The 12,061-nt window shown below is 37.5% G+C and overlaps 1 protein-coding gene across 8 annotated transcripts in view; it reads left to right on the forward strand.

Annotated features, from left to right (window-relative positions):
- Positions 1 to 12,061, forward strand: part of UBN1 (ubinuclein 1) — a 40,204-nt gene that overhangs the window by 19,452 nt on the left and 8,691 nt on the right. For 3 of the 8 annotated variants that reach the window (XR_012484526.1, XM_074280424.1, XM_074280425.1), the window contains exons 9-18: positions 71 to 141; positions 1,600 to 1,729; positions 1,900 to 2,018; positions 2,262 to 2,390; positions 2,561 to 2,704; positions 3,665 to 3,715; positions 3,811 to 3,853; positions 5,071 to 6,294; positions 7,011 to 7,263; positions 7,551 to 7,640. Coding sequence is in view for 4 of the 8 variants with exons in the window: in XM_074280424.1 (XP_074136525.1) it covers positions 71 to 141; positions 1,600 to 1,729; positions 1,900 to 2,018; positions 2,262 to 2,390; positions 2,561 to 2,704; positions 3,665 to 3,715; positions 3,811 to 3,853; positions 5,071 to 6,294; positions 7,011 to 7,263; positions 7,551 to 7,640 (2,254 nt within the window). In the remaining 4 variants the exon portion in view is untranslated. Of the gene's footprint in view, positions 1 to 70; positions 142 to 1,599; positions 1,730 to 1,899; positions 2,019 to 2,261; positions 2,391 to 2,560; positions 2,705 to 3,664; positions 3,716 to 3,810; positions 3,854 to 5,070; positions 6,295 to 7,010; positions 7,264 to 7,550; positions 7,641 to 8,112; positions 8,290 to 12,061 lie in introns of all 8 variants that reach the window. The other 5 variants (XR_012484527.1, XM_074280426.1, XM_074280427.1 and 2 more) reach the window with 2 other exon arrangements.

A 12,061-nucleotide genomic window follows, 5' to 3' on the forward strand; every position in this document is an offset into this window, starting at 1 on the left:
GTGTGTGTGTGTGTGTATGAATGTGTGTATGTTCATATACTAATAGATCTTACTGTCTAATATGAAACAGGCTGCCAGAGCTGCAGAGGGAGAGAGCAAACAGAGATTCTTCACCCAGGATATTAATGGCATCCTGCTAGAGTGAGTAATTTTTTTGACTTATTTGTATGTGTTCCTCATTTACTTGAATGTGTTTGAATGGAACAAGACTTGGGAGATTCAGGAATAGGAATATACACTTGGGCCAAAAGAATTCACTTGAAACTGAAAGGGATTTGGCAAAACTGTAAAAGTGAAAAAGAACTGAATTGGTTTGATGGTGTTTTGTTCAGTAGCAGTGTTTGTAAGCTGATTTCTCTGCCTCCAAGTAACTATACTCCAGAGTACTCTTTATTTTTTTTCTCCTAATTCCTGGTAAAAGGCATTCATTATAGGAGCATACTGTGGATGTAGTAGTCATAGACTACTGATGGAAGGTCTTTTTTCTAGATTAAAAGCTTCTAAGTCTCTTGGCATGTAGATCAGAAGAGGACATGTTTTTTTTTTTTTTTTCCCCTTTTCTGTCAAGTGTGTCTGGGAGTCTAGGCCTTGAATTCAGAAGAATAACAAGATTGAATATCACCTTGATGAAGTTACCAAGAGTACTTCTTCCTTATCCAGAGCTCTTCATCATTCCTGGTCACTTATCAAAATCTTCTTGTCAACTCTTTTTTTTTTTTTTGTTCCCTATAAGAATTAATTTTTGGATCATCAGCATTGTTCTTTCTCTAGATTGGTTTTTTTTTTTTTTCCTTTTTAATGAAGAGGTATATTTATTGTTGGCTTTGATTGTAGTGGCAGAAAAGATTGGCATCTTCCCACCCCTTCTCACAGTTTCATTGTGGCATAGAAAAAGGTTGGCTGTTTTCCATTTGGAAATTTGTTGTGATTTTGTAATGAGGTAGAAAATGACCTTGATCGTTGCACATTTATATTGATTACTCTGAGGAAGTGGAATTTTCAGGAAAATTATTTAGGAATTACCATTGCTCAGTGGGCTTTGTACTTCATAACCCACTTCAGCTGAGGATAGGCCAGTTGGATTTTTAAGAAGATAGGTATCTTCTCTTTGATGTAGGTTGGGAAATTGAAGCATAGCAAAGATAAGGATTTCCCTGGCACTTAGTCTTGAGTAAAACTGAAAATTGAACCTGAAAGCTTCTAAAATATGCTGTGATGTTTTTAATATAACAACAAGCAAGTTGTTACTTTCAGCTTTTAAGAACTTAGGTTTTTCTTCTGTGGAGTAGATAATTTAAGAAAATTATTTTTTAGACATCCCTTTTTGTTTTTTGAAATGGTAAACTTGTCTTAGTTGATTGTTTTATTAGAAAAAAACTGAGGTTTTGGAGTTGCTGTTTTTGTCTTAAGAATTGTTAAGATCGTGTTACATAAGGTCATGTTACATTGATTTTTTTTTTTTTTTGTGACAAGTGCTTTGGGATGGATTGAGTTATCATTTCTCTTGACTACTCAGAATTTTTTCCCACAGTAGATGCCATTTGACAAGATAAGTCATAGTGAGTTGCAGGCCATTGATAATTTTGTTTTGTTCTTCAGCATAGAGGTGCAGTCTCGGGAACTGAATAGCCAGATCCGTTCTGGGGTGTATGCCTATCTTGCTTCATTCCTGCCCTGCAGCAAGGATACTCTGGTCAAACGTGCTCGCAAACTTCATCTCTACGAGCAGGTGAGTCATCTTGGAGTAGAGTATTGTGGCCCTTGTAGCCAGCTTCTGAGATTTAGCTCCTGGTGTTTAGGCTAGCTTTTCTCCAATTCTGAGCATATTTGAGATATGTACTGAGAAATATCCTTAGTATAAGAAGTAGTAAACTAGAGTTTGTATAATGCTTTCTACAGGGAGGGCGTCTGAAAGAACCTCTGCAGAAACTTAAAGAAGCTATTGGCAGGGCAATGCCAGAGCAGATGGCCAAATACCAGGAAGAGTGCCAGGCACATACGCAAGCAAAGTTTGCTAAGTAAGTACTCCCTTCTCCTTATGTGCTACCTTGCTCTCTATTTTCTTATTTTCTTTACTCCACTGTCCCATCTCTGAAGATTTTTGCTTGTATTTTCTGAATGGAATTGTGAATCTTGATCAGCTTTTTTAACTTTGGGGGTTGGTATGAGCTAATAATTGTCTGTCATCTTGGGGTCCTGGGAGGTGATGGTTCTTCTGGGTGACCTTAAAGTACCACTTAACAATTACCTTCATCTTGTAGGATGCTGGAGGAGGAGAAAGACAAGGACCAGAGAGAACGTATTTGTTCTGATGAGGAGGAAGATGAGGAGAAAGGGGGTAAACGCATCATGGGACCCAGGAAGAAATTCCACTGGAATGATGAAATCAGGTGTGCCCAGACTTTGAATTAATTGGAGGGTTTGTGGAGCATAATTCTAATGGCATCTGATGGGTTAGAATCATTCATTCTCATCAGTGCTCCTGAGAGCAAGAATTTGAAACATTGAAGAAACATTTTTTGTAGTCTGACCTGAAGTCTGCTTTCTGCCTCCGCTTCAGGGAGTTGCTCTGCCATGTGGTAAAGATGAAACTGGATGGCTATGAGTTGGAGAGGAACAAGGCCCAGTCCTGGGAAGATTATGTGAAAGCTTTTCTGGATGCTGAAGTGAAACCTCTCTGGCCCAAGGGCTGGATGCAGGCCAGGTGAGGGACAATAAGTAGGCTTCAATATCAAGATTTACTGATGAGGTGTGGCATGAATGGAGTTTGAACCATGAAGAATAGTTTTTAGCTGTAGTATTCATTTTTTATTCTTTAAAGAACAAAGTATCTTATCTGTTAGCTTTTGGCTGGTTATTCTTTATCCTCTTTCGTTTTGAGGTAGGTTGAATGTGAATTTTACCTTTCCCCCTTCAGTTTGTTCTCTTTTCTTTGATCAGTGTCTTAGAATAGACAGATGGGAAAGATATTCATCTTGATTAATATTCTTAATGTCATTTAGACTTCTATAGAAATACCAGGCCTGGGCATAAGAATTAGAGAAAGTATTTTTTAAATTCTATTTGGAGACTTATCTAAATTTTTAAAATGTGTATAATATATTTAATAGGATATAGAGAGGTACAATGTTCAAGCTGATAGAAGGAGCATATATAGCATTCTCTGTGACAGAATTATAGTCCTTGTGTGGCCTTGATTCAGCATGTAAATTTCAAGAATTGAGCCTGTCTGTAATATGAAACTGTAATATGTAACTCAACAGTTCAGTTTTAAATGTTCAGAATTAATGTCTGTAGAGATTTTCAGGAAAAGGCATAATGTGGATACCTATTGATTTTATCTTTGAAAAGGAAAGAGTAGAGTAACAAAGGATGTTGCATGCAGAAAAAAAAAAAAAATGGAAGAATTGGAATCGGTTGAATCTGTTCAACAGTTGTCCTTTACACAAGAATTGATTTAATTGGCACAATTGCAGACTTATGTGAGACCAATGCAACTGATCAGTCAGAATTTGTTAACCATACACTATATGCAAACTACCAACTGTGTGAAGATAAAAGAGAAATAGAAGATATCTCTACTCCTAGTCAGTTTATGTTCTTAAAAGTTTCATGCAGACCTAATTGCCAGACCAGATTGCTTATTGCCATTTGTCTGTTTCAGGACTCTATTTAAGGAAAGTAGGCGAGGACATGGACACCTGACTTCAATCTTGTAAGTGTTTGATGTTTTCACCTCTTAGATTACTTGCAGTTATTTTCTGTAGCTATTCTTTGAATGATTTTTTTTGTATTAATGTTTTTTAATAGGGCCAAGAAGAAAGTCATGACTGCTGCCAAGGTCAAAGTGAAGGTGAGTTTCTATCATGTGATATTCTTTGTTCTTATCTTCGTCTTATCTTGTTGAGTGATATTGTGACTCGAAAAAATTGGTACTTCAAGGTGATGAATGTTTATATACAGCCCTTGATGTTGTATTGAAAGGCAGCATAATTCAGTGAAATATGCCTGTTAGTGGGAATCAGGGCATTTAAGAGAATTCCTTTATTTTCATCGGATCTCAGTTTCTCCATTTGTGAAATAGGTATAATAATAATACCTGTCCTACTTATCTCACAGGGTTTCTACAAAGATAAAATATCAGATTTGAAAGTCCTTTGAAGACATATTCAAATGTTAGTCCTTGTGCTGTGTCTGTACACCTAGGAATTGATTTGGCCATGGAAAGTTGGTTCATCATGCTAAAACTGGAGTAGAATGGAGGAATAAAAACTAAAATATTTTAAAATACACCATTTTTCAACTTATTGAGACCTAAGTAGACTGTAAGGAACATATGTGACTCTCTTGAGAGGCACTGAGGTATAGAGGAAGAATTATTAGACAGAATCAGAGGCTTGGACTGGAGGCACTTATACCTATTAATTGTGCAAATCATTTCATTTTGCCTTAGTTTTCTCTCTGTGTACAATAGTAATAATACTTGTATTATAGGGTTGTGAATAAAGTGCTTTGCAAACCTTAAGGCACTGTATAAATTTAGTCATATCATGAGTAAGATGTAAAGCAAAAAGTTAATTTGGAATAATCCCTGAGCCATTCAGTTAGCCCATAAACATTTAGTAAATTAAAAAATTAGGAAAAAATTGAAAATATCTTTTGTTTTTCAGGGTCAGAGAATATAATAGCTGACATATAAATGGCTTTAAGTTTTTGAAAACTCTTTAAATAATATTCTCATTTGACAGCCTCCGAGGGAGGAACTATTATAATCCCCATTTTGCAGATTAGGAAACTGAAGTCAAGAGGTTAAATGACTTGTTCAGGATTGAATAACTACCTGATTACAAATTCCACTTGATTTTAGTCTGTCCATCATACCATACCACAGTGAAACATACATAAATATACAGAATCCCAGCCAGATGTCAGAAAAGTGTGGAACTTATATTCTTTTTCATTTCTCATCATATAGAGAAACAACTAGTTGATTGACTCTTTTTTTCCAAGGAATATTTAATAATTTCATATTATTAATATTCCATTCATTCATCCATTTGTTTGTTTTAGGATTCTTCCACCAAACCTGATAAAAAGATATCATCGGGACAATCCAGTGGCTCCATTACTTTGTCTTCAGAGCAGCATCAGGGAATGGGTATGAGCATTGGTGCTCCAGCCAGGGAGTTGTCATCTTTGGGTACTTCTCAAACATCCAGCAATATTGCTAATCCTGCTTCTTTCAACCTGGAGGACTCACTAGATGAGGACTTAATTCATAATCCAGCCTCTTCATTGGAAGCAGTGTCTAAGGAACTGGCTGCATTGAACAGCAGGACAAGTGGAAGTCCTGAATTCATTCTTCATGCACCCCCAAAGACTCCTACAGATAAAGTAACAGGTCTTACAAGTTCTGAGGAAAAAAGAAATTTTCCTAAGTCCAATTCTTCTGCTCCATCACCTGCTAGCTCACTACAGTCACCTCTCAATTTTTTGGCTGAACAGGCACTGGCACTGGGGCAGTCTTCTCAGGAGAAAAAAACAGATAATTGTAGTTACAAAGAGCTCTCTTGCCAGGCTTCTCCCAGTAAAACCTTGTCTGAAGCACACCAGTCTAAACTTAAGCACCATAATTTGCCACGGACATCTCATGGATCACAAACATCACCTCTGGTGCCCACCCCCCAAGTTAAAGTTTTTCACTCAAGTAGTCAGCAGCAGAAAAGCTTCACCCCTCCCGCTCCATTTGTCAATAAGCTCCAAAGCCCAAAGGCTGCCTCCCCTCTGTCCCAGCGATCCCTTCTCCAACAGGTCAAGACTTCGACCAAAGCTCCAAGCTTCCACTCCTCAGCACCTCCTTCTTCGGGTAGCAACCCATCTTCTAGTAATACTCATAAGAGCCCTAGCTCCTCTACAGCTTCTTTGGGTTATACAGGGAAGCATTCATCCAGTTCTTCAGGACAATCTTACAAATCTCCCTTTGTTGCTGGCTCTATTTCTAAACATGGGGTTTCTTCTAGCAGTTCTTCATCTGGAGCATCTTCAGTTCAGAGCTCTGCATCTGGAAGCTCAATCTCTGGTATACAGGCTTCCTCTTCTAGCCAGCCTTCCAGCCGTCCAGTACAAAGTTCTACATTGAAGAAACCTCCAGTTTCCCAAAAGCTGACTTTAGTGGCGCCTCCTGGTGGCCCAAATGGAGATTCTAGTGGTGGGACACAAGGGGTGGCCAAATTATTGACCTCTTCCCTTAAGCCAGCCGTGGTTAGTAGTGCAACATCATCTACCTCCTTGCCGGTAAGTATTAGTTTTTCCAATATTTTTAGAGAAACAATTCTTGTTATGCCAATCTGTATCTGAGTTGAAGGTTATTTGGTAATAAGCTGACTTCAGAAATCCCCTGGAGAAGACTGTATGCATTGATGTTATTATAATTCAGTATTGTTACAGTGGCTGCTTCTGTGAGTGGCAACAATTCTAAGGACTCCCTAAAACTAAGGAACTGAAACTTTGTATGATTCTAGGTAGTAATTTGAGGTCCTTTGGGGAGTTGAGTGGAGGTTAGCTTTGCTAATAAAAAACTGAACTTGGTTTTCTAACTGAGCAGCATAATACGAAGAGTCAGCAGTTTTTCATTACATAGATTATTCTTATGCCAAAACATACAGAGAAAAAAAATTAGTGTTTTTAAAAATCATTAGTTAAGTGGAAAAATTTTCCTGGGAAAATATTTATGGTATATGGTGTTAATTCTTTTGAATAGATCAAAACAATCTGTAGTACAATGAGGGATGATTGATTGAATTAGATTGTTAAATCTTGTTTAGGATTTATGAGGCTGGGTTTTGGAATTAGGGCTAAAGAACGGAAGAAGAGATCATTTATATTTGGGTTTACTCATGTATATAGGAAGTCTTTGTGTTTTTTATGTCACTCTATATATGAGAGAAAGAGAGAGAGAAAACTGTTATTAATCACCTGAACTTTTAACCTTTTCTATTTTCCTTTCCCAGAAAGGAACAAGTGGAGCTGTACTGCTAACCAGCTCCTCTTCCTTAAGTGTACTGTCACCATCCTATAAGTCCAGTAGTTCTAAACTGTCTGGAGGCCTGAACTCAACACCACTGGGGATTTTATCACCTCTCCATACGTTTCCTCTCCATGTGATCTCCTTTAGCGCAGACTCGTCTCCCAAAGCAGGAGTCTCCAAGGATGCCATTGTTACAGGCCCTGCCCCTGGAACTTTCCACCATGGCCTAAGTCACAGTAAGTGCTTCTCTTTTTTTCCACTTTTGGAAGTCCAAAAAGCGCAGCTCAATGTCTATAACAAATGAGTTTATTATTGTGTTCATATGTTTTGTGTCTCAGGTATGTGACTGTGGGGATGTGACTTTGAGAACTTTGCTAATTTGGATTTTGGGCTTCTCACTCATAAGTGGTCCATTAGATTTGTTCTGGGCTCTCTTGTCAGCTATTGCCACTTTTCTGTTTTCTGTCTTCAATGTGTGTGCTTGTTCTTTTCTTCCCCCCCCTTTCTTTGTTTTTCTCTCTAGGTCTTCTGGCTGGCTTGCACTCCAGCCCGCACCATGCAGCGCCTCTCCCACACTCTGCCTTGTCTACCCATATTCCGCAGAGTCTGCCAGGTAATTGTCAGATAGTCTGTTTGCCATGACCACTGTGAATCATTTCTTATCCTTCACCCTTTACATCCCTTGTCTGGTGCCAAAACACTGTCTTTACCTTGTCTTCACTGGTTTGATTTCTGCTATTTTTATTAAAATATTACTAGGGTTTCAGAAGCTCTTTTAAAAGCATTTTACTGGCCTTGTGGATGAGAGTATCTAGAGTATAAATATAAAGGTTAAAGGGTCTTAATTTTTTTCCTATTACTCCTTGTAAATGCTCCATGGGATAATTTGATAAAGTTGTATTTGTTTTTGATGCACTTTAAGCCTTATGCTTTGGGTTAAATGTTTAATAATACTCATACATTCTTTTATGAAATGGTCATTAGAATTTGGGCTTTAGTAAAAGACAAGGCTGCCTTTGTTAAAAGTAGAGGTGCTCCATGGAGCACTGGGAACTCATCTCAACTTTTTCCTTTGCTTTTTTCAGTAGAACAGAAGGGGAGGCAGTGCACTATCCCCATAGGGGCCAGTAAGGTCATGGCAAATCTCCTAAGGCCTGTCTGCAAATACCATCTATACTTCATCTGTTAAGAGCTTTCTGTGCCTAGGTTTAATAAGAGGTGACATTCCTAATGACTCTTTATCCTCTTCCTGATCCCTTAAGGTGGGTTTGACCAAAATTCTATATTTAGCCTCCTTTTCTTCTTTCTCTATGCTTTTTTTCTTGATCATCTCATTTATGCCTACCTTTTTCAATTTTCATTCTTACACTAGTTATTTCCACATATATGTATTTGCATATTCTCTTCTTTCTTGAGCTATAGACTCCCAAGTCTCCTAAAGCTAGCAAAACTCTTTACTCAGCATATTAAACTATCATGGTCAAAACTGAACTTACCATATAATCCCTGATGCTTTACCTGCCCTTTCTTTTGACTTGACTATTATTGTCAGTTTTATCACTGTTTACCTACTCTAATTTTCACAACCTTGGTGTTTATCTTTGATTCTTCTTCTCATTTCTCCCAAACATTCAGTTCCCACATCCTATCTATTCTGTCTTTGTTATATCATAGATTCCTCTCCTCTATTCTGTCAACATTCTAATACAGATCCTCATTACCATCTTCATGGACAATTGCATGGGAATCTTAAATAAGGTCTGTCTAAATTTACCAAAATAGTCTACTTGTAAGGAGCTTGCATTCCACTTTGGAGGAAAAATATACACAGATATGTGTCACCCCAAAGTAGTTTTGTAGGGAAGACCTTTTAATAAATCAAGAGAATCAAGAAAGTCTCACTTAGGAGGTGGCACTTGAACTGTGAGTTTTGCAGGAAGATAGAAATTTTAATAAGTAAGAGGGATTGCATTCCAGATGTGAGGGTGCAGCTTGTGCATAGACACAGAGGCAAAAATATGAAAATTAGTCTAGGAGGAAGAAATGCAGGAATAATAGGAAATCAGATTGGAAAGGCAGGTTGGAACCAGGTTATAACAGGCTTTGTAATAGGCAGGGAGGCCACTAAAGAGACTATGGCAAACAATACAAGTGTAGATAATAAGGGCCTGACTTTGGTAGTCATATAGGTTGAGAAAAGAGAATGGAAACAAAAAGTTTTATGGAGGTAGAATCAGCAAGATTTGGTAATCTAGATATGGGAAGTGACAAGAGAATGGAAAGATGAAGATAATTCCAGGGTTATTAACAGTTGCTACCACATAAAGGCTAAATTCAAAATCCTTATTTACTTAAGCCTGGCATTTGAAGCCCTCCGTAATTGGATACTTCCCTACCTTTTGATTCCAGTATATCTTGTGTTCTAAACCCTGGAGATAAAAAAGACAAAAACAAAACAGTTCCTGCCCTTAGGAATTTATTTTCTGCAGGGATTTGAAATGTAAATAAGAGAGGTAAATGCAAGGTAATTTGAGGCAAGGGAAATAAACTATTAGTGATATTGGAAGATGATTTTTGGAAGAAATGGCATCTTCATTGAGCCTTGGAGGAGGGAATTTGGAAGTTCTGAGCAGATGTAGAAAAGTGAGTACATTTCAGGCATAGCTGATATCATATGAATAGATGGACATGGAGATAGATGTAATTAATGTTGATTCTGGAGAACAGCCATTTTGGCTAGAACATATAGTATGATGGAGAGTAATATGAAATAAAATTTGGAAAGATGGGAGTTGTATTTTGGAAGATTTTAAAATATTAGACTGAGAAGCCTACAGTTTATCCTTAGAAATAATAGGAAGCAATGCAGGATTTTTGAATAGAAGTGTTATTAAACTTGTTGACTTAGCAGATGTCTGGATCCTCAGTTGGAAAGATGGGAGAGTTGAATCAGAGAAATTAATTAGAAGGCTATTGCTAAGGTAGAGATGAAAAGTGATAAAGGCCTCTCTCGTGTCTGTAAGGGAGGAGAATGATTGACAGTTTGGGGAGATGTTAAATAACAGGATTGACCCTATTTGGCAACATATCAGGTTATGGAACATGGAGAGAAAAATAAAGGATGACTTTTAAGTTTGTGAATCTGCTTTACTGGGAGGATGGTTGTATCTATAACTGAAGTGTAGAGTTTAGAAGAGATTCAGGTTTAGGAGGGGGGAGCTGATTTCCATTGCAAACACTACTTTGAAGATGCTGGGAAATCCAGGTGGAAGTGACAGTCAATTTTTGATTCATGAATCCAGGAGAGAGATTAGAGGTAGATGTAAAAGATTTATCATCTGTATTGAGAGAAAACCACTTGGGAGCTGTTGAGATCAAAAGAGAATAAAGAAAAAGAAAAAAGGTCCCAGGACAGAATTGAGATGGATGATGATCCAACAAAAGAGGCTGAGGAATGCTCAATCAGGTAAAAGGTCCAAGAAAGCTGTACATGAAACCTCAGAGGGAATGGTCAAATACTACCCCTCTCTGCTGTTTTTGTAGGATAAAGACTAAGAAAAGACTACTAGTAGATTTATCAGTTGACATGGATAACTTTGGGAAAAAAAATTTCAGTAGCCAAGAAGTGTCAGAAACCATTTATAAAAATTTGAGAAGTGGATGGTCAGTTGGAAAAAGGTACAATGAGTGTAGACAATTTGTTATGGGAGTTAGCCTTTAGAAAAGGAGAAGAGACATAGGATAGTATGTTTGGGGTATAGTAGAGTCAAGTGAAATTTAAGGATGTTTATAGGCAAGGGAAGAAAACAAGGGGAAAAAAAACAATAAAAAAAGATTGAAATTGAGAGAAAACATTTAAATGTTTGGAGGGGAAAGATCCATAAGAACCCAGAAGAGATGGGATCAATCAATCCATAATCAGGGGTATAATTAGATTGATTGGGTTTAAGTCAATCAGGAAAAGGGCCACTTCTTTTTTAGAGATTGGAGCAAAGGAAGAAAGGATAGAAGATGTGGAAAAATTCTGAGGTACAAAGCAGGGGAGAAGAGAGCTTATGGTAGTTATTATTTGTGAAAGTGGGAAATAAGGTTTTTGCTAAGGTTGAAGGGAATGAGATGGAGTATAGGGAACTTGAGAAGGGAAGAAATAAAGGAACTAAGAGGCATAAAGATGAAGGCTTAGGAACTAGGCAGGAGCACAGAGATAGAAAGACAGAAAGGGTCAGAGATGAGAAATTTCAGCATCCAACATCATGGACAGATAGCACATTGGGGATGGTGGTGAGATCAAAGGTATACCTGTATGTTGGTGAGGCAAAGTGAAGATGTAGGTTACAAGACTTTGAAGATGTTATTGTAAGTGAAGCCAATGTGTTTGAAGAAACATCAGCTTCTATGATTGAAATTCCAGAATATTAGTGTGGTTGTCAGGATGGAAAAGACAGGTATTATTGAAAAAGGAGGGAGAATGACTTAAGAGACTGGTGGCTGACTAGATCTGAATAGGATGATATAGTTGAATAGAATAAACCTTAAAGAAGGGGAGAGGCTGATGAATGATGTTTGGAAAGAAAAGATCTGAAAGTGGTAATTGGGAGCAAATTGTATGCAAATACTTCTTCCTCCTGTCCTAGCATGTAGGATGCATGAGAGTACTTGAAGCATACTCAATACTTGAGAAGATAGATAGACTTAGACATGAAGTACTTTGCTGAAGGATGATTACTGATAAGTGAAAAAACTAAAGTGAAATGAGTTTTATTGGATGAAAATCGGCAATTGAGCAGTGTTTTCACAAGACAGTGAAAAGTAAAGGATGATATTAAGATAGACTCTATGATAGGAAATAATGGTAGGAGAAGAGGATTTTTCATTTTACATAGTGACTCAGACATGGGATTTGGGAAGGAGGTAGAAATGGTGAAGGGTGAAGAACCAATTGACATTTTATAACAGGTAAAAAAGGTTGAAATATCTAGATAGATGGATGATTGATAAATTTTCATATTTGTCACCAGTTTCTACTTCTTCATT

The sequence above is a fragment of the Sminthopsis crassicaudata genome, chromosome 1 (genome assembly GCF_048593235.1).
Source record: "Sminthopsis crassicaudata isolate SCR6 chromosome 1, ASM4859323v1, whole genome shotgun sequence".
Classification (NCBI taxonomy): Eukaryota; Metazoa; Chordata; class Mammalia; order Dasyuromorphia; family Dasyuridae; genus Sminthopsis; species Sminthopsis crassicaudata.